The sequence below is a fragment of the Rhodnius prolixus genome, unplaced genomic scaffold (assembly GCF_049639745.1).
Source record: "Rhodnius prolixus isolate KJV_2025 unplaced genomic scaffold, Rpr scaffold_10, whole genome shotgun sequence".
Classification (NCBI taxonomy): Eukaryota; Metazoa; Arthropoda; class Insecta; order Hemiptera; family Reduviidae; genus Rhodnius; species Rhodnius prolixus.
The window spans coordinates 6,276,048-6,299,744 of NW_027411615.1; the positions used below are offsets into that span (position 1 = coordinate 6,276,048).

The following is a 23,697-nucleotide window of genomic DNA, read 5'->3' on the forward strand; positions in this document are numbered from 1 at the left end:
TCTAGTACTGTGACTTCAGCTGCCTTTAAAAAAACCCATAATATTTCTCTTTGACGTTCTGGAATAAATATTTACTACTTTTTTGTTTGATGTAATAACTTGTACTCAAACAGATTTCAATTCTTTTTAATGGTTATGGCTTTATATGTGTACAAATATTTTCCAGAACACAAACTTGGAGTGCAGGTACTGTGCAAACAAAATATAGCATAATAATCTTTTCTGCGACTTCAGAAATGAGTAATACAGATATAAAGAAAGTGAAGCGTGGTAGGGTACATAATTTTTACCCCACCAGAACTTCAACAAGTTCAGCTAGTGGAGAGATCTCACCAATAGCTGTTGTCACAATCTTTTACCTCTTTACTTGCAGAGTGCCTTCTGTGTTGTGCTAGTGTGGTGCATCTAACTATTGCAAGCTAATTGCAGCTCCTCTACTTCACACATGGGTAAAATATTTTGTATTCTTCTTTGATGTGAAATCTTTACGTCTATTTTGAAAATTGAGTTGTGCATTCTCATCCAAAATTAATTTTTGTTCTCAATTTTAAGCAGTTTTAATTATTGCTCAGTAAATATGTAGCATTGTTTATAACCGTGATAAGACAAAAAACAAAAGAAAGATTTTATTGGAAATTCCTTTGATTTTTTTTAAATTTTTTGTTTGTGAAATAGAAGAGATTAGCTCAAGGGTTAGTGTACTGGATTCCCAAGCGGAGACCTGCTCCAAATCCAACTGCCTGCCTTTAGATTTCCTCAACTTATCTACATCGTGAAAATTTTCTCTTTTGAAAAATTTCTCTGGCTGAAACCTAATTGAAGAGATCTCCCTGACTGCATACCGGAGAATGTAGACGCCCAGATACTACCAATGCAATTCGTAAAAATCACTTTTAGTTTTCATGGGAGATCCCACCAAAATTAATACTTTTCCAGTTAAAATTCCAATTTAATTCCTATAGGATTGCTACACTCCTTCTATAAGTAAGGGATTGTAAAAACATTGTGAGAGCATGATGCTAGAACTAATGAAAATCAACATAATACCCAGAACTGCGGACTTAACCGCATTTTCGGAAAAAATCTATTTATTTACATAAATTGCGTTAGAGATTTAAAATTAGTTTTCTAAATTTTATTATATGGCATATTTTTGTATTTACTTATGAATATTTTTCTTTGTATGCGCTTGAAATTTCCCTTTTTCTAATTGTTTGAATGACACTCAAGATTTTTTTTTTCCTATAACTATTATACTAAGTTGATATATGTATGAACTTTATCGCCTGGCAAGCGGATTCAATATCTATGCTGTGTCAATACATAAGATCAATCTATGTACTATTTATCCTCTTTTATAAATAAAATATATTATTAATATTTAATAAAATATTTAAAAGAAATGCAATACATGTTTTTGTTAAAATGATGTAAGAGGCATGTGTGTCCACCGAAGCATTTTCATTTCCCCCTTTCTTGAACGCTCAATGAACATGCTGCCCCAAACGCAGTTGGATTTTTGCAAGTTTCAATTTAATTTGATTTTTATATTTAAAATTAGGTCCTTTGAATATAAAAGAAAGTTACAAAACAAAAGTTTTATTTCTGTATTTACTACTAATCTTTCAATTTCTACTGAATATTAATTATTTTCAGTGTAATAAAACGATACTTTCAAAAACCTCTGTTGCCTGATAAAGGTTCAATTGATGCGCCCATCTTCTTCAGGTTTCGAATCTGTTTTGGCATTTGTCCCCAGGGACTAGTCAGTTTAGTTCAGGAATGTATAGTTTCTTAAGTTTATCTCAAATTTGATGGATAGGCTAAAATGCTGTTTAGGGTCACAAGCCTAGGGCTGTTGGTCGGATGATTCATTGATTTCCATTATATGTAGAGTTTGGAAGGAATCACCAATTCTTCTCATGACAGATTGTTTTGGGGTGGAATAGGTTCAAGCGCTCAAGATCTTTGGTCCGAAATAGGAGGCTGATTTGCCTTAAAAGTGTTAGTTCGGATTTATTCGGACAGCCATGAAACTTAGATGGCTCAAGTCTGTGGCTGGATTTTTGCCTTAGACTCAATTTATGTCTCTGCAGATCACCAATTTTAAACTCAAAACTGTAAGTTTTGGACTAAAGTTGATGAATTGATTAATGATTTGTTTTTAATTAACTAAACCGCTGTAAAGATAATGAATTACTAAATCATTGAGTAGTGAAATAAAAATGCAATATTAAACAAAAATTAAATCAATTTTCTTAAATTGCCTTACCAAAATTTAATGCAACTGTTGCAAAATTATCATTCTTTTGTCTCAAACAGACATTCTTTTCGAATTAAACTTTACAGTTTAGACCTCTTAGGCATAATTATAATTTTCTCAAAAAAATAAAAACACTAATTAATTGCTGGAAGAAAATAATTATTCAAGTAGAATAACTAAATATGTATGTAATAACAATATTCACCGAAGCTTTACGCTCTAAAATAAGCTTCCTTAATGATTTAATTTCTATGATTTACATCGAGTTGCGAACCTTATTTTAACAAATCTGTTAAAATGTTTTATTTTTTTAAATTTCTTTTTGCAACTACTAGAACATGTCTTCAAGAAAATATTTATTTTGATTTTTTTTATGATTTCACTTTAGCAATTATCACACAATCTAGATACAAGTGGGAAATGAAAACAGACATTAATTTCCTTTTAAGGATTAAATATCTAACATAAATTTCAGTAAATTGGTACACAGAAAGTTCTGCCAGATGTTTAACTATTTTCTGATCTATTCGAAAATGGTCCAGTGATTTTCTGCTACTCAGAATAAACTCTATACACTAATACTATTACTTTGGAAATGTGGTTAACACAACTGTGCTAGATATCGCATTTTTTATTTGTCTAGGATGCTTGGTATATAGTGTGAGATAAGAACTGGTTTATGTGGAATTCCCCACACTAAACCGATTAATCACTCTCTGTTGAGGGATACCAAAAACATGCGAAGGATAAAATCAGTCACTACTACTTTAATTTGAAATATCTTCTGGAGACGCTATGCTTCCTTCAATGCTAAAGTTTAAATAAACATGTATAACATTGAAGTCAACAATTAATTTAGTGCAAATACTAACCTACAAGAACATTTGATTACGTTCATTGAGAAGAAGTCCGGTTAGCCAGATTTATTATCAAATTAAATTTCTTTAATAAAAAAATATAGTGTACATTAGTCTGAAAACAAATTATATTTAAAGATGAATTAATAGTGAAAATAGTAGCCGGAAGCTGGTTTACGTTTATTGAATTTCACGGCTCAAATATTAGGATTTCAGAGAGAATGCGGTCAGTGAACAGTTTAAGTATGGACACAATTGTGATAATACCTATCTCTAAAGCAACAAACCCACCTACTCATACACCTTCTAACTACTAGTTAGTGAGATTATTTTATTTCACAGATTATGAAAGTTTCTCAAGGTTTTTCCAAAAGAAAACCGTTAATCATTGCTTTAGGTCATACTTTTCTTTAAACATCAACCGCTGTAAAATGCCTATTTACTTTAAATACAATTTAGCGAATTCGACTAGATTTCTACTAGTTTCGTCTCTGTTATCTAGTTTAAAGGCCAAAGGTAAAATATACATATAGGGTGGCCTTTATTTGGAAAATATAAGGTAAAATACAGCGGAAAAGTATCGAATTTGGTTCCAGTTCGCCTATATTTCTACTAGTTTTGTCTCTGTTATCTAGTTTTAAGGCCTAAGGTAAAATATATATAAAGGGTGGCCTTTATTTGGAAAATATAAGGTAAAATACAGCGGAAAAGTATGGAATTTGGTTCCAGTTCGCCTATATTTCTACTAGTTTTGTCTCTGTTATCTAGTTTTAAGGCCTAAGGTAAAATATATATAAAGGGTGGCCTTTATTTGGAAAATATAAGGTAAAATACAGCGGAAAAGTATTGAATTTGGTTCGAGTTCGCCTATATTTCTTCTAGTTTTGTCTCTGTTATCGAGTTTAAAGGCCAAAGGTAAAATATATATAAAGGATTGCCTTCTTTTGGAAAATATAAGGTAAAATACAGCGGAAAGGAATCGAATTGGGTTCCAGTTCGTCTAGAATTGTACCTGTTTTGTCCTTATTGTCTAGTTAATAGGACAATCTGAGATAAACACAAGTGCTGGCCCATTTTTGAAAATAAAAGATAAAATAGCAAGGGAAAGTATCGAATTTGGTTCCAGTTCGCCTATATTTCTACTAGTTTCGTCTCTGTTATCTAGCTTTAAGGCCAAAGGTAAAATAAATATAAAGGGAGGCCTTTATTTGGAAAATATAAGGTAAAATACAGCGGAAAAGTATGGAATTTCGTTCGCCTAGATTTCTACCTTTTTGGTCTTCGATATCTAATTTTGAAGCCAAAGCTAAGACATACATAAAGAGTGGCCGTTTTTTAGAGTATGGTAGATAAAATAAAGTTCCGTTTTGTCTATATTTCTACCGGTTTTGTCTCAGTTATCTAGTTTAATGGCCAAAGGTAAAATATATGTTAAGGGTTGCCTCCTTTTGGAAAATATAAGGTAAAATACAGCGGAAAAGTATGGAATTTGGTTCCAGTTCCCCTATATTTCTACTAGCTTTGTCTGTTATCTAGTTTTAAGGCCAAAGGTAAGATATATAAAAAGGGTCCCCTTCTTTTGGAAAATATAATGTAATACACAACGGAAAAGTATGGAATTTGGTTCCGATTTCTCTATCTTTCTACCTGTTTTGTCTCTGTTATCTAGTTTTATCTGAAATGATAAAATATTTTTTAAGGTGTCCTTCTTTTGCAAGATGTGTGTGAAAATATACCGGATCTTTACCGTATTTGGTTCCAGTATGACTAGATTTCTGCGTATTTTTGTCTTTAATCTAATTTTGAATCCTATGCTAAGATATTCAAAAATATCGAATTTGGTTCTGGTTCGCCTAGTTTTCGAAAACACTTCATTCATGAAAATCGGTTCAGTGGTCGAAAATTTGGTACGATATCAACACTTTTTCTTAGGAGTAAGAGTAGGACTGCGCTTGGATATTACGCAGGGAAGCTCTAATCTCTACATTTCTCCAAATTTGATTAAAATCGGGCTATGATTTGCAATGTTCTGAACATTTGGGAATTAATCACTCGCAGATTTAGTATCCATTTTATAAAGTCGCGTTCAATATTTTTTTAAATCAGGTATTTTTTTTTTTAGTCATCACGTGATATTTCAAATTCAGCAATCCTCATTTTTAAAGTACATAAATATAAATAAAACGAAGGCATTATCAGAATTATTAGAAAACAAAATAATCCAATAAAATAAACCAGAAAACTAAAATAAAGTAAACAGAATCAATCTACTCATAATAAAATCATTCATTCAGCATTCTTTTAATGCAAAAAGTTCTTAATCTAATCAGATATAAATAATATTAACAAAGGCTGATTATATTTGTTTACTTCATTATAAGTTTTTCTTATATACTTGGTGCTCTGTTCTGTTTAAGATATGTAAATTTGGCACTTTCAAAAATAGCACAGATCAAATAACTTCTGTAGAGAAACAGTTATTTTTTTTTTTTTTAATTTTAAATTTAATTACTAAGATATTTTTATTTGTATTTACATTTGTATGGCGTTACAAGTTAGTTTGTTTTTAGTTTTTAAGTTCAAAATTATCAGCAACTTATCAGTGTAAATATGTACATATTATTTCGTTTTATATGACTTAAATAATGTACAACTTGTTTTCTTATTATTTCCAGTGATAACTAACGGCATTTTTCAAGTTGGATATTGCTGAAGATATTTTGTTTTAAATAAACATGTTCCAAAGACATCCAAGTAAGTGATTTTTTAAATTATGTTTAATTTTAAAGAATATAAAGGTATTTATACACATAAATATTTATTGATGTCCCTTTAAATTATTAACTTTCTCTCATCAAGTAATAAAAGTATTGTCTTTTAATGCTAGTTATTTTTATTTATTTAATAAAATACGTCAAGTATTGGGAATTGATTGTATGGAGGGAGTAGCCTAAAACAAAATCTCTGCGACCTTTGCTACTGTGAACTAGATATTGTATTCTTATATTTCTTTAGCTTCATTTCTAATTCTTTTTTCAATTTCTAATTCTCATTTAGATATTCCTTCATAAATAATCCTTATAAGAGTGTTAAAAAAGGTTCTTATTGCGTGGAGTGCGTATGTGTATTACATAAAAAAAAAAACGAAAAGTCGCAGAAAGCTCAAACTTAGTCTTCCGCTTTCGAACCTTTGTCGCTTCCGATTTTATGGTTGTGGGGGAAATCCTTCAATCTGACAACTGCACCAATGCAATTTTAAAGTTTTACGTTAATGTGACCTTTGATACTTTGAGACCAAAGCAGATGTTGTTGCAAAAAGAACTGGTGAAAGTGCCCCGGCCTGCGAAAAGGAGGAGCTATCCCCAAAAGAGAACGACAGAATAAGCCTCTTTTGGCCGGTGCTTAAGGTCCCTTAAGTCTGACCTAATCTAATCTAGAGGCATAATCAGTTTGCACTCCATTGACACTTCATTCTCTTCTCTTTAAATAAGTTCTAAACATCTTTCACCATTAACATTGTAAGCATTTTTTTTTTTTTTTTTTTAATTTAAAATGTGTTGAAAGTTCATAGAAGTTGAAATTATCATTAATAGATGAAATGTTAATGCAACTGTTTACATAATTCAATTGTAACTTACTTAAATTTCAACATTCAATCATATTCCTAGATCTTTTATTGTGTGATATGCTTTCAATTTTTTTCTTTTTTCTCGCACCCTGATAACAAAATCATGTTTGCAGTCAGTTTCAGTCAGATATTAAGTCATTTATTGTTTTCTTTTCTTTACTTTTTTGTTTAATGATTATTTCTTCTATAATTCTATGCACTTTTATTTCTTTAGCTTCATTTCTAATTCTTTTTTCAATTGCTAATTCTCATTTTGACATTCCTTCTTAAAGAATAGTCTTTTAATTTATTTTCCTTCTTATAAAGAGAGGTAAAAAAGGTGTATGAACTGAATTCTTCATCGAGGTGAATAGAAGCGTTTGTGTCATTTACTGAGAACATATTTTTGATTAAGCTAAAAAAAAATTACTTCTTTTCTAAAAAAGAAGGAATAAGGCCGCACTCACATCAAGCACCACTGTACAAGATTTGAATTTTGAACTACCTAGAACTAATACCTCTGATTTACAAATTGGGAAGGAGGTAAAAAAGGACGAGTTTTATTAAAAGGAATCGCATTGCTTGAAGATGGATTCAATTTAGATAACTTGGTAGCCAATATTTTGAAGAGTTTGATAAATCTATGGTCTATAAAAAAAAAAAAAGAAGATAGACAAAAATAGATAAATTACAAAATTGAGAATAATAAATAGGAATGCGGGGGTCATACCAGATTTGTTTTCTCTGTCATCAGATTGCTTTTACTCAATACCTTATAATATTATTACATATCTGTGTCAAAATTCTTAAATAGCTTTATTCAACTATCTAAAAAAAAATCTCCATATCGCAGTAATTTCTCAATATGGAAATTAAAACAGTTTATATTATATACATTATTTTGCGAAATTTCAACTAAACACCATCAGTTTCCTTGAGCTAGATTTACTAAATAATAAGAAATTAGTTTTGGCTTCAATACAAGGTCCTTAACTATTGCACTGTCATGCAATACTAACGTAAAATGGAGAAATACTTTTTTATTTTGTCTAATCAAGTGTGGAAATCATCCAAACTTTTGTTTAATATTTCCTAAATTAAATATTGTAATATTATTTGAGTATGGTAAGTAAAGAAATGCAAGTACAAATATAAAGTAAATGGTAAATGGTGAAAGACGATGCCCAAAAAAAATTACCTCCAAACTTCCTGCGAAATACTTGGTGATGATGAACTAATTTAGATGTTGATTCGTTTAGAGACTCTGCGTTGACTCTGGTAATGGCTACAACTGTAAGAACGCTAACTGGGATGAAGGTGCTACACTTTCTTCTGGACTTGACGGTTCCTGGAGACTTCTCAATTGTCCCCATTGCCTTTTCTGCATTTCTTCTCTAATATTTACCTCATAATGAACAGACTTTTTTCTGATCCTATCTTCCTTTTAAGATTACAAGATTCTCATTTATTACTGAGGTCGAAAATTGAAGTCAATTTTCTTGTGACTGATCTGCAATAAAAGATCTATTTGGCCCCTAATCTCTCATATCAGGTACAACCTTTAATTGAATGCGGTGTCTTTCGATTGGTATCGTAAAGTATGCAGTGCTTTAGTATTCCATTATCTCTTCCCTACCAGAATGGGTATAATTTAATCTGTTCAGACGTTTTACTATGTGTCTGGGAACAATGCGATGTTAATTGATTCGTTTTGGATTTCTGTCTGAGATTTGAGTCGATTCTGATGGTGATTGTGGTGGAGATACTGCAGGAGAGATCCACATTTAACATCGGGATCAATTAAGAAAACTGCAGGAAGCACCATTTAATTGTTCTGTTCGAAATTCAAATGCGATACTACCGTTAGAGATATCTGCGAGTTTTTGCTTAGGATTCGCTTCCGAAACGAAATTATTTTGTAACCAAATGTTTCGGCAAATAGAAAATTCTGTATTTTCCTGTACTTTTTACTATTATTTATCATATTTCATTACTGGGAGTTAATATACTCCGGAAATTGCCGAATCGGAAGTCATGATTATTACATCTCACTCCTTTCTTTATCCTTACAAAAATGTTTCCTAATCACCCTCAATCTACACTTCACACTAGTGCCTCACGAATATAACTGGCATTATTTTCTTAAAAAAAACACAGACTTTTTAATAATTGTGATTGAATTCGACATATCATTTTCTCGTATTGCTGGGATTTTACACTCTCTTCAGTTATTTGTCTTGCAGCTTTCTGAATTTGAAATAAATTTTGCAATTAAAAAAAAAAGAAGCAAATTCGGTCATTTCTCTGAAATGTTCTTGGTGGAGACTCAGTTTACCATAAAAGCTGTTTCTATTTGAGATTGTACAGACGTGTTAAATTTGATAAAAACTAGACTGGGAAGATTAAAATAATTTTGGGGAGAAATGTGTAGTTGTGGTACAGTGTCCCCTTAATATTATTATTTTAATTAAGAGAAAATTTCTAGTTCATTGGCACATAATTGCACTTCTCAGTGCATTGCCAGCCTCTGAACATTTTGTTTGTTTATTTATTTTAGGATTCCTGCATCGTTGACCACAATCCAGGATACGATTGTTCTGTACTTCTGACCTTGTTAAACAAAACAGAATTTACTTTCCCATAAACTCCACGCATCGTTAATTCATTCTATCCTAAACAGTGCATACGTTTTCCATTCAGCAAATTGAATTTTTGTTTTTACAGTTTCTTCTCCACTCTTTAGATTCTGACTTTTAAACTTTTAATATCCGTAAATGTAAAGTTTTATTGGTTGTTCAAAAGGCTGTTAATCGGTCTACCACGTCAGATTCGTTTTACCCTACAATTCCTTTTCGTTTCATTAATAAACTTTGTTGCAACCAGCTAGAATTCTAAGTTTTTTCTAAAGGGCATCTCCAATTATTTTTTTATGATAATTGTAATAAAAATCAGTGTGGGAAATCTAAGGATACATTTGGTAATAAGTTGATCGAGAACTGGTAAAATTTTTAAGGACATTTGCGCAAACATTGTGTTTTTCTTTTCACAGAACCTAAAAAATGAAAGTTTTAAGGAAGTGTTTTTTTGTACATCTGATACAAGTCTAAATGCAAATAATTTAGTATATAAAATAAATCATTTTCTTGCGTCTAGTTTCGGCGGTTTGTGCCAATGTAGAAAGGGCTTAATGGAGAACGTATTCACCACCATCTGACTTGCTGGCCTGAGTTATAACGTAATAACTTACTCTGCAGAAATATTCGAAACTAAGCAAAGGCGGATACAAATAATTGAATAAAAAGCAACAGGGAAGGAAATGATAGCGCTTCCTAGATCGGGAAATTCCAGGAAGACTTTCTCTTCCTAGTAGCTTCCTTGGAGGACTATTCATTTTCCGTTCTTGGAGATTTACTACTATTTGTCTGAAGATGAACATGTTGAACTGGGTCGAGGAAAGCTGCTGAGCCAGTTGAACCGAGAAAACTCTGGTCGCTGAGCCCATATTAACGCTTCTTAATTTAACTCAATAATTCAACAAATGAAATGTTTTTTTTTTTTTTATTTGAGTTTTGCATGGCCTACAAAAGGGTATTTATTAATTTAATTGCTTAAAAAAGTTTGATAATGTTCGTTTCTACACTATCTTATCTGTTTAGCTTAGAGAGCATCAGAAATGAGAAAGCAGAAATAAGATGAATTTGCGAAAGGTGAAATGAAAGTGAAGCTCATGTTTAAATTAATCAAATTAATAATTAATATGATAGTGGTAGAATTAACAGGTTCCCTAAAAAAAAGGACACTAATTAATTACACCCATTTACTCCGGAAGAACTAGAAAAGTGCTGGAAGATATTATTTACGAATGAGTAAAAAAAAGGAATTTTAATTCAATTTATGGAAATTTCTTAAATAATTTCTTAACGGAATATGTAGGGATTGTCTATAAATAAAAGAAAAATTCTAAACGCACGAGTGGTATCCATTATTTCCTCTTCTGCTCTTCTCACAAAGCGGAACCATTGTTTGCTTCCTGAATATTAAATTCAGTAACGCATTTCTTTTTTTCAGCATTGATTTGATGGTATGATAAGTATCTTCCTTTTTTCCTCCCATTTTATTCATTTTAAATTTACCTAGAAATTCCACAAAGTGGGCTAAAACAAACCTCTAGACTCAATAGCTCTTCAAACCCTCTTGGCAGGGTTTTTTTTGGAGGTACGGAAGGTTCTTTGCTTTTATCTTAAAGTTCTACATCACCAGGTGATGGCTTCAGGAAACAACACTTCTAATTTCTCACAACAACTCTCTGAGGAGGATAACTAAGCAGACTTTATATTGGAAATAATAATATTGAAGAAAATTTATGGTGCAGTTAGTCTTGGAAGTTTTGTAACAGAATAAATTGAAATGGTTTGGCATGCTTCCTGAAGAGAGGAAACCGAAAGCGGTTCTTAAGAGGTATCCGAAAAGGCGGCCAGAAGGATGTCATCGCACTACAGTGCAGGAGTTTTAGTGAGAAAGGGATTGTAGAGTACTGAAGGAAATGATAAGAAAAGCCACAGACAGAAGACTAGAGAACGGTCTTAAACCATCCTACAACCTCAACAACTCCAAAGAACTTTAGCGAAAAACGGAAAAACTACCGCTAACACTAACTTTGGGACAATATTTTTGAGTAAACCAGGATTTAAAGGCCACGGATATCCAATCTTGTATTTGCGGTGAACAGACAATTTGATAATTTAGCACGAACACAATACGTAGTTTTAACTGAATAAATAGAGTTAGCCACGATCTACAAATGACTGTAATAAATCTGGTCACATAATTGGTCATTTAGATTTTTTAGTAGTTATTTTTCTTTTTCTCTTCTTTCTAAAAAATGATGTTGCAGAAACAGCTTTAACCTTAAATTAAAGATATGGTAATGAGCTTATAAAAATGTTTTTTGCCTATTTTTATATTACATATAATGTAATGCAATTATATTTTATAAAACTAGACGGACAGAAATTAATTTTATTTTAAGTCAATTCACTCTCAAATTATATAATTTTTAATTTTTTTAAATCTCTTTCATGCAATTTAAATTACTTTAATAATAAATCATTATATCATTTTCCCAATGATTGATTACTAACACTTAGTGACTAAGTTGTTTTTGCAATGTTCAAGGTCTTAAATTTTTTTTTTTTTTTCGGCGCATCGACATCTTGGTCATTAGCGCCTATTTTTATTTTATTTCGTACAAGGAAATTACTTACAGCGGCCCTTACCCTTTCAAAAATTTGAATTATTGACTAAGTATAATGATTGAATTCATCAATCATTTGGTATTCAATAAATGTATAGAGGCCAATGTTTGTTTAATTATTCAATAGAGTTCGTTGGTCATCATATAAAAGTGTGCTTCAAGTTAAATTCACTATCCTTGATTTAGCTATCTGTTTTAAGTGACTTTTGAACGTTAGTTAATTTATGTTAAGACCTTCTTTGTATTTACGTTACCCAAACATTCATTTATTGCGGATTTTACTTTTAGTAAAACCTTTAGAGATTGTAATGTAGCAATGAGTTATTAACTATATTAGTGTAATGATAACTAAGCAATAACAACTCCAGATTTCTCTTGATGCAATTAATTCTATCTGGCAACTCTTTTTCAAGCTTTTACCAACATTTAGTTTCACTAACGTTACATGCGTTACTAGGCAATGCTACCTCTGTTCAAGTGCCTTCAACTGCTGTTCCTGGACCCTTCCTCCTGCTGAACGATTCTCTCAAAGTGATAAACAAGCTGTCTGCGAGAAGTAGATGATAGCCAAATCGCTACCCTACTAAAGCTAATATCGCGCTTGATCTGAAGACACTGCCTCCGCCATTCACTACTTGTAGTCTGAGATTAGTCTATCGTTTGATTTGGTTCTCTCGATTTATTTTATTATCTTGATCGCATATCCTAAAAACTGGCTTTTATAAAACTTCCATTTTTTTTAAATTGAGCCTTCTTGAGATTTTAATGGGCAGAACCTGGTGGCTGGTCAAAAGGACATCCCTCTACTTACGGTAGGAGCTTTTAGACTGGAGAGATAGATGCGACATTTAAGTCCATCTCCACTACCCTCAATTGGTCTAGAAAAGTGGCTTCTAGAGGCCTCGCCGAAGCCTAGTTGAAGGCACATTTTGTTCAGAAGATAGGACAGGAAATAGTCCCATCTGTCAATGAGCTTTATTTGACTGCAATGCCTGGGTTCAATGCCTCTGTCGCATGTTCATTTATTGCTGTTCACACCAATTAAACTTAAAAATATGGTCAATTAGAATACTTAAATGATTATGAGAAAATTTCACACTTTTACTTTCTGATACTGTCTTAGAATAAAAGTATCGAAATATTTAAGTCTGTTACTTAAGGAATTATGTGCAATATCACACTTCAAAGCTAATAGTTTACTGCTGGATTATGTGTCCGATTTAGACGATTGTGTCCCTCAGTCGAACAATAATAGGTAAATTGTTGGATTCATTGAAATCTTAACAGTTGCCTTTTTTCTTATTAGCTGACCTCGTCACTCATTTACTTCAATTGTTATTTTCTCGGATTGTTTATTAAAGAGGTACCTAGCAATTTTTTTATTTACATAATTACAATTACCTTACCTAATGGGAAAAACAATAATAATATTTTTTTCTTAACAACCATTTAAATCATAATAATTATTTTAATTGATTTACTAAAATAAAAATTATACAGAAAAAAAACCGTGAAAGCTGAAATATCTAAGAATTTTTTTTTATGGAAAAATTTGTTTACAGAATTCGGCTTCATATTATCAAGGGAGAAAGTAAAAGTTTTTGTTAATTAGTGGATGATGATTGGATATAATACTGTGGTGTGCGTTCAGTGAATAGAGTGTGTTACATTTGTGTGATCATTCATTGTGACTGAACACCAACTCCTACATTAATTTTAGAGGTAGCTTTTAACTTTATCTTACACTTGTAAAAGGAAACCCAATAGTGTCTAAATTTTGATGTGAAAAACAATCACAGTTTCCCTACCTAATTATCCAAAGTAAAACAAAGAGATCTCAAATTGAAAAATAGTTGGGCCATTCGTCAAAAGACTGTGCCAAATAATCATTGACCTCAAAATAACCTCTCAGCTTTTGACCTTACATGTGCACGGTCTGAGGCAGTTACTACGTTTCCGCAGCTCTCACACTGCTCCCTTTTGCAGCTATTCAACTTTGTGACATTACATTGTAAACACTATTACTAGCTCAGGACCACAACGTTATCTTGAGATACTTGCCTTAGCCATCAATTACGCACTCTTTTTCTTTTTGTCCAGTTACACTGAAGAGCTAATAATCCAGAGAAAGGCTCCAATTCTCCTACTACTTTCGCTAATCTGATATCACATAAAAATAATCTAGTTTTTTAAAAACCTCAAATCTTCATTAACAATTAGGAGAAATTAAAAATAGGTCAGAGCATTTTGAAAGTAATTTTATAAAAAAAATATTTATCTGCATGTAGAACCTAAAATAAAATGAGCAAGAAGTTCTTTCGAAATCTATTCCTTAACTTTGCATGTTACGAGTCTCGCTATTGTAATTAGTATTACATGTTCTCTGACATAAAAATATTATCAATATTATTCTGTTAGTATAAACAAAATTAAAATTAGTGCAAAAATTGAAAGTATTAGAAAAGAAATTTTGATGACCCTTAGGTTAATTAAGAATTAATATTTCAAACAAAAAATAAATAGTAAATTGATATTAAATTAGATTAGGTGGAGTTAGATCTGTTTATAAGAAAATCTATGTACCAAGTTTTCCGCTTTTGATAAGAAAAGTTGCATTTTTACCGTACTGAATAGAATAAAGAAGAGAAAATATTATCACAATTCTCGCCTTATCTGTTCTAAGAAAAATTAGCAATGAACTATTCAAAGCCATCGCTTTAAACACCCAAATACAGACTAGGAATATTTTACAGACTAGTTTTATAAACTGATCTACGTACTAACAACGAAGCTACAATGCTATTACAAAAAAATAAAATAAAGTGCAGTAATTTTGTGATTTATAGCTAATCCTGACTTTTTTTTCGTTCCCAGATAACCATAATTTAAATATTTCTGAAAAAAATATACTGTACATCATTAAATGTACGAAGTATGTTTATTATATACCAATAAAATGTGAAGAAATAGTTCCAAACTGACATAGATCAGTTCCTGTAGACTCAGTTTTTAATTTGATATCACTAGTAAAAATTAAATTTAGCCATTCTATGGACGCGCAGTTCTTCCTCTTTGTGCTGTAAGGTAAAAGAATATGAAATAAAATTTATTTTGTGGTTGACACTTTTTAGGACATACTCATAGAAAAAATAAAGTTAAATAAAATAACATTTATTTTTTATAATCTTGCTTACAAAAAATTATTACTATTCTGAACAACAAAGTCTATTTGATGAAGCATTTTTTCTCTAACTTAGATCACTACTTTTTTAAAAATTTGCACGTGAAATTTTTGTTGAGGATTAGTTCTAAACTGAAAGTAAAAATTTAGCTAGAATAAGAAAATGCATATTTTTCAGTTTCTTTTGGCAAGAACAATTAATAGTACATAAGAAATAGCGCCTTTCCCATGAAAATAATGAGTAGGCACCCAGGGAGGGAGGCGAGAAAAAAAGAGGAAGACCAAGGATTAGGTGGCTGGATGATGTAGAGGAAGAAATTAGAAGTCTGGGAGTAAGGACATGGAGGTGGATTGCTTTGGTGAGAGAGGAGTGGGGAAATGGTGATAGAGGAGGCCAAGGTCCTTCGAAGACCGTACAGCCAGAGGAGAGGGAGTGTGAAAAGAGATAGCACCGGAATACCTTCTTTTTGCGGCTTCCAACAAATTGCCAAGAGGCTGGGCAACGCTAGTTAAGAAAATTACTCGTAACTTCACCGCAAATCGTGAGCTTTTCTTAATAAGCGATTAGGTTATTGTCGGCTTAACATGCCCACATCCTCCTTACAGATCTCTTATCCACTTCAATAATCTAAGACTAGAAGAACTAGAGCTAGGTAACTGCACTTGCAACATCCCCCTCTATTCTACACACATTACATGCGCATGACTCTCAACGGTTTTACGGGTTGACCTTAGGTTTGTGACGTTGCTGCAAATCTTCACATGGCTACAATGATGTAACAAAACAGTATTAAATCAGAGAGATACAATTTCACTCGTACAAACGCAGATTAGCTCTTGTTAACCAGTTTAGAGTCAAATTCAGAGTAATGAATGATGTTACGGTGTTTTACGCTTAACTGAGACTAATAAATATCTTCTAACTGTTCAAGAAATTACTAAATATCATTTACTAATATAACAAGATATCTACGTAAGAAATTTATTTTACAACAGACACATTACAATACTTGTGAAATGTGCCAATTAATTATAAAAGAATGCAAGGTATTTTTACAAGCATTAATTTGAAATAAATTAATTATTTTTTCTTTTTAACTTTCCCTTAACTCTCATAGAAAAATTGAGTTTAATTTCACTGGAGACCCAGCAACAATACTCTTGGTAAAATCGACCACCGAAAATGACATTTTTCTAGCTCAATATTTAAGTTTTATACCATTTTCACAAAAAAGGAATCTAACCTTTAAAAATAATAATAATTAGTATTAGTAATCTAATTGCTTACACATAGAAGTGTAACCTTTATTTTAAACACGTTATACAGAAAAATAATTTTTAGAATAGTTCTATGAAGCTATCCACAAAAGTCATTTCAAAAAAAGTACTGTATCAGTGATACAGTATCACTAACTTCAAAAATTTAGAATTTAATATCAGCTCTAGCATTTTGATGAGTTTGAATTAACACGGCTGTGGCGTGCAATTTGACTTCCACTTATAAAGTTCTATTCTTCTATAGAGAATTAAAGTTGCACAAATCGAAATTTGATAAAAATCGTTTATTCACAGTCTTAAACTGGTATACTTTTCTTCGAATTTATTTTCATGACCATTTAGTTCTAGATAGCAGAGGTAACATGTTAATTCACATCAAATTTTTAGTCTCTTCTATTCAGAAAATTAATATTTTGTGATTCTCAAGTAAGAGAACAAAAACAAAGAAAGATTGTAGGGTGAACAAAGCACAAAAATCAACTATCTCAACATATGTATTCAGTCTAAAGAATACTTTTTTATTTTATTTTTTGTTTAACTTAGCGATATTCTAGAAAATTACAATAACCAGTTTTCTTAAACTTTGATTAGTAAGCGAACACATAATTTTGTTAAAATTTTCTCAAATAAAAATAAAACTTTAAATGTTAAGAAGCATTATAGGTATTCCTTGAATTCCAAATAATAATAACAAAATCGGTAACTGTTCCAGAATAGGTTTTGTATTTTAAAATAAACATTCGAAACCCTTCTATCTTAATTTCCGACGTGTAGCTCATTAGCAGAGTATTTCCAAAAATGGACCTAGGTCATTCAATAAAAATTTTGATAGAGAAACAGTCTGAACTTATTTGTCTGAGGCAATTTCTTTATGTACTAAAAAACATTCCTTATACAATAACGATAGTGTACATGATATTCCAGCTGAATCAGCATTTAGAAAGTATTGTAGGCAAAGGTGGGAGAATTAGTCCACACAGTCGTTAGACAATGGACTCAGAGTCACTGTGGGCTACAACGCATCCCGCCTATAGACGAAGATTAGACAGAAAAATTAGAAATTATCAATACAGAAGAAAGGTGTACAGTAAGTGCTGATTTATTAATATGGTAGTTATAGGATCATTACTATATTGTTAGGTTAATATTTGTAATTAAGATCTTATGGCGTCCTTAGTTAACGCCAGGGTGACGGAATTCGAGTATGTGAAGGGAACAAATGTTTTATCAATGCATTGTTATGATGTGTCGTTCCACGGAAGTTTTTGTCTGACAAAAGATATCTTTTATTACAATAATAATAACTACATTAATGTTATAACTATTTTCGTCTTAGTAACTAAGGTTCTTACTTTTTTCCAACTTAAACGTACGCCACAAACTTTTTGAAAGCTCTTTCCATTTTAATTTAACTCTATGGATTTCGCTTAATGTACTTTGGCTTTGATGAAAACAAAAAATGGAAATGCATTTTATTAATGAATTCTTTAGAAAATAAAATGTAGGGTTATTTAAAGAACAATATTAATAACTGTGAGAGATCTCGATCAAAAAATACCTCATTGTAAATCATCAGAGCGAGGAGCAAAACGTTTTAAGTCTTCCGCCCGCCAATCATTCAACTACTTCATTTAAAGATAAATCTTCAAAAAGAAAAACCCTATGATCATGAAATCAATATCAGTACTAATTGATTCCAACATGTCTGGGAGTAAGTAATTCAGTTCTTCCTCACTGAACTTTTTTTTTCTGGCTGGGCAAGTAGATTGATTAAGCGGAATATATTCAATACATTTGACCCCATTTGCTGTCAAACACTTGACAGTTTGTCTGGCAATAGTGAAGAGGCGTTGTCATGGTGACTCATTAAGCTATTGCTGTTTAGAGCACCCAGGCGTACTCTAGTATCGGTTTGCTCTTCCTGCTAATCTTCTATCCATCCTACTTAACCGCTTTCAGTGGTCCAACATTAGCTTAATGATGCTTCTAACCATTGTTAGTTTCATCAATTTCAGTATATTGTTTGGTTTTATTCCCAATATGATATTAAGGTGCAAAACGATTAAGAAAACTACGAGCTGAATTGTGAATGAGATCGTAAACTAGCTCCAAAAAGTTTTCTATGATTTTATTGGAAGCTGGCACAGAATTTCGTTTGATTCGGCATAACTGAAGTTCACTACATTTTTTTCTCCAAAATATTGTTTATTGTAAGGAATAATATTGAAGTAACTAACGTTTTAGTGTAAAATCTAAATTGCAAGAGAACTCAATTTAGAGTTTGTACTCACATTATATCTCACATTGTACCTCATTCTATCCTGCTCTTAATAGAAATCCTCTTCAATCAGCTTCAAGTTCCATTGTTTTTATAATTAACAAAAAATACCACCTTCAATAATTAATTACAAAGGGCATCTGAAATAAATAAAAAATAATTATAAAAATACACAAAAAAAAACAAGAAAAACCAATGTTCTTTTTACCCATCTTTCATTTATTTGGACAAAAGTCGGAACTTTTCGGGAAATGATTTTAAATTTATGAAAAAGATGGTACAATTTTTTTTTAATTTCAATTAAAATGCATTTGTATGAGATACTTATAAACAAGTAAAATGTATGAAGAAATTGAAAACAATGTTGTAAAGACTGTCTATAAATGTCTTAATCGTCTTTGCCATAAAAGTCACAATTTTGTGACGATAGTTTAAGTGAATAAATTTCGCAACAAAAAATGTATAAAAATAAACTGACTCATAGCAATGAACAATTTTGCTGAACAAACCACTTCCTGTTTATCATTATGTAAGTATTTGCCAATCATTTCCCTTCAGGATTCATTTAGCACTTGGGGGCAATTTAATACACAGTTTTAATGATATCCTTTCATTTTGCTGCTCGAAGTGGGGCAAAATTTAATTTTATTAGTAGGATTTACCTCCAACTGTCTCATAGGTAGACAAAATAGATGTACAAATGCTTTACTTTTTACTGATTAACAATATCTGATTTAAGTTTTCTTATGTTGTGCCTTGCTGAAATTTTAACACCTTCAATTTCCCCCCCTCACAATGTTCAGATTTTATGAAATTTCGCTCAAATATAGGAAACTTTTATCTCTATATTGAAGTTTTAGAATGTTGTATCTTACCTTTCATATGTTGTAGTCGTGTGAGTGTGCCCACTAGATTTTTTCAAAATAGTTCCATTAGAATTATTGTATTGTGTTATCTAAGGTAACTTCTGTTTGGTAAAAATTCTAGTTTACAAGAAAAATTAACTATGTACGTAATAGTAGAAAAAGTCGGAGTGTGCATATTAGATGTTAAATATTAAATTGGAAATAAGGTTAATATTCATTGTCAATTGAGTCGAAAATTGCCGAAGAAAACCGATCGCATTCAGCAGGTTATAATAATATAAGCGAAAGAAAGTCGTGTGAGTGTACATATTATATGTTAAATATTAAATAGGAAATAAAAGTTAATATCCAACAGAGCCGAAAATTGCCGACAATAACCGAACGCCTTCGGTTTGTTAGAGTTTAAAGAGAAAGAGAAGTGATGTTTAAAAGACGGCGCTAAGGCTAGTTGGGTTACAGATCCAGTAATTCCTAGAATCGCGGTTCTCTAACCCAACGTGCCTTGATGCCATAGGTTTGTGCTTAATTTACTGCTATTTAGTGAGTTTATCCTCTATATCTCTGGAACGGCTAATCGCAGACACTTCAAATTTGATATTTCGTACGAGTGTCATCATGGGAAGCGACAATAAATTTTTGGTCAAAATAGGTCCACCGGAAGTACAACTTTACTGAATAGATTTTTCACTTTTTTATTTTTTTTGGAAAAACCGCTCGTTCGATTTTCTTTAAACTTGGTATAATTATTGCTCACAAATAGTTCTATAACTTTTATAGGAAACATTTTTCTATAATAATTCGATTAAGGGCACTTTTGGGGGAGGGGTGGTTAGGCAGTCTGGTAGAATGCCAGTTTGGTGTAATATATGAACTAGCAGGCTACTCTTCACTGAAAAACTATTTTATATAAAATATAAAAATGGTCAGCTAAGGGTCTGTGAAATCTAATTTATTCTTAACAAAATAAAGAAAATGTAAATAAATAATATGTAGTAAAATTACTTAAGTGACATCAATGAAATGTTGGGTACTTGCTGATTTGTGTATCATTTGTCGTTTAATCAACCCTAATACTTATTTTTAAAAGTTTTTGTTAAGTAGATCTAATTGAAAGTAAGTAAAACCACGAAGTTGTGATTTTATGAAGAAAAATAAGTTGCATATTGACTAAAATAAAGCTATTTAATATCAGCTTTCTTAGAATTATGAGTAAACATGGTACAGTCTCGCTCCAAATGTTATCTAGTGTGGAGTATATAAATATTTAGTTCATTTTTAAGGATATGATTTCATAAACTTCCAAATTCGGTAATTGTTTCCTATTAAACTATTAAATGATTTTTTTTCAAATTTTGATAGGCATTTAACCACCGTCCTTCTGACTAGTAAGCAATTTAAATTTTATTGAATTGTGGTAAGACTCGAGTTGTAGCAAGCACCTCCATAACTCTGCAAAAATTATCTTTCCAAAAAATGAAGTATAGTTTTAAATGAAATTTTAGCCTTTAATTAATAAAAAAAAAAAAAAATAGTAAGGATTTTGGATTAGATATTATGCAAATCTTATAGCTACTTCAAATGGCATATGGATACACTTTAGTTCAGACGTTTTCCGATAGGTGGCAGAGTAATGTTAAAAATTAATATTTTTATTTTCTATAAAAAATGTAGATTCATACAACAGACTACTTTGAAATATTCTAGTAAGAATCATTACTAGTGTAAATAATTTCTGACTAAAGAGATACTTTCTTATAATTACTTTTTAATGATGACTTGTTTAGCAATGAATAAAAATCAAATTCCTAATTTAATTTTAGAAATTGAAATATCCAATTAAAAAATTTAGCAATTACTTTTAATGAAACCTTTTTCACCCATCACCATCAATATGCCCTTTCCAAACTTTCCTGGAAGAATATTTTATAATTATATAAAATGAGTATGCGAAGTTTAAAGGAAATAACAAAAGCTATTTCAAAAACCTTAAGACAAATGTTTTGGTTTGACGATCGCATATTTCCTCCTTCCAATGAGTATAGCAAAAAAAAAAAAGTTATATACACTATGAATAACAATCAATAATAATACCTTTTATTAATAACTACAAATAATTATGAATCCTCTATTTTTGGTGAACTATCCAATTGGTGAAATTATACATAAAGTCCAACCTACCGGGGTCATACACGTGTACATACCCATGGGCGAATAAAGCACCAAACATAGCCAAAGGTCCTTTATCTAGGATTAAATTGTTACACCGGGAAATTACAGCTAAAATATATCCAAAACTATTCTTTGTTCCCATCACAAGGTCCTCTCGATGGAACACTTCTATATTATTTTTATTTAAATATGTAAATCCCACTACAATAAACAATGGATTTTTTACATTCTTACGAAACCACTCCATACTGGAAACATAATATTTGCACTCCTGACTGTTTTTTTGCAACCTACCACTGAGTAAAACTGCTATTGGAGTAATCAAGCCAGCGTCTTGCTTCTTCATACGCTTTTTACCATATTCTATTAAATTATCCGCATAAGTACGAAATTTTTTACGAAAGATAAACTGTTTCTTAAGTTCAGTTTTTAAAAAAAACACAAGCTCAGCATACATTTCGGGATTAAATTGAAAAGCTAATATTCTATCACCGGGTTCTTCTAGTGGTCCACCTATCGAGTACACTCTGTGTTGGCATTTAATTGGCAGAGTTTCAAATCGTTTGAGAGTAACACTGGATCTTATGAAAACCGATTGAAATCTCTTGAGGGTGTACTTCGGTACGTATGGGCGCCATCTATCATTTATTCTTGCTATAGACCAAATACTTACATAAGACCACAACTGTATTGACCATCGACCATCATCTTTGAATGTTAAGATATCTGCTGGGCAATCAAAAGGTATAGGTCGTAGTTTAAAACAAATAATACAAAAAATGCAGCAACTAACAAATATAAGATAGTTCTTCATCTTCTTGTAAGAAGCTCAATAGTATGAAAGCATAAATTCGCTATCTTCAAAATACATATGATTTTAAATCACCGTCCCAGAACATATTGATACTTATTGAAGTTCTGTTTATGCTAACATAAATATTAAGAATATTTATAATAAAAGAAATAACAATCACAATGATTCAATGAATGGGTTATACCTAAATTCTATGTCAGTAAAGTTTATTACATAAAATAATATTACAAACATTTCCAAAACGTATGTTTGAAAAATCTTTTGTAATCAAAACTTTTTTTGTTGAAACTACTTAGCCTTTCGTCAGTGGTTTTGGGAACAGAAAAATTATGCAAACGATAAATTAATTCTGAAAGCATTATCAGCAATTTTTTTTAAACTTATTTAATAACTAATACTTATAACATCTGATTTTTTTATTTTAACTAAATCTGGAATAATTAACACATGAATTCTATCATTACTCATCCGGACTGATAGCAAAGTGTGAGTGATGGACTATTGTACATCACAAAAGAAGCTCGGATTTCGATTTACCTGTTTTGAAAACCAAGCTTCATTATCCCGAGTGGAAGAAGATTGTAAATACGAATGCTAAGTGATGTCTCAGATCATCCTTGCATCAATTAAGTGGGCTACTCATGGAAGACAAAACATTCGCCTAATTTAATTCATCACTTTATTACATTTATTTATTTCTAGCCCTAACCGAGCAGCGTTTCCCCTCTAGAAATACTGAACACAGACATTCGGATCTCGACGATTTGGATCGTTCTGCTTTATTTTACTTCCTCCAATTAAGTAAACATTAACTTTTAGCCAACTTTAACGCAACATTAAATAATAACATTGTTAGAGGGTCACTCTGCCCTTCTTTACTCGCTGTCTTGCGTGAGGATTTTATAAAGAACCTTCAGCAGCATGTTAGGCCGATAATTATTACATTTTCCTGCGAACCCAATTCTTAAAAACTGAATTTAGAGCACTACAATTACTCCTTTCAATCCTCAGGCATCAAATCCTTGAAACCAGTTAATTAAATTACACAATTAATTTAATACCTTACTAGAAGTTCAGCAGCAACACACCATCCTAGCCAGAGTTTTATAATTAATTATTCCTTTAAGGGG

General features: G+C 31.2%; 1 protein-coding gene and 1 long non-coding RNA gene across 3 annotated transcripts in view; one reads left to right on the plus strand and one right to left on the minus strand.

Annotated features, from left to right (window-relative positions):
* Positions 1–299: 299 nt before the first annotated feature.
* emp (epithelial membrane protein) overlaps positions 300–23,697 on the plus strand; it is a 107,932-nt gene continuing 84,534 nt past the window's right edge. Inside the window, exons 1-2 of one of the 2 annotated variants that reach the window (XM_074133300.1) lie at positions 300–449; positions 5,796–5,874. In XM_074133300.1, the coding sequence (XP_073989401.1) occupies positions 5,856–5,874 (19 nt within the window). In that variant the 5' untranslated portion in view covers positions 300–449; positions 5,796–5,855. Of the gene's footprint in view, positions 450–5,795; positions 5,875–17,401; positions 17,528–23,697 lie in introns of those variants that run through there. The other variant, XM_074133295.1, reaches the window with a different exon arrangement.
* Positions 17,329–20,328, minus strand: LOC141456913 (uncharacterized). The gene is made up of 3 exons (XR_012460119.1): positions 19,594–20,328; positions 18,732–18,858; positions 17,329–17,468 (listed from the first exon to the last, which is right to left on the minus strand). It is a non-coding gene; the product is annotated as an uncharacterized lncRNA (long non-coding RNA).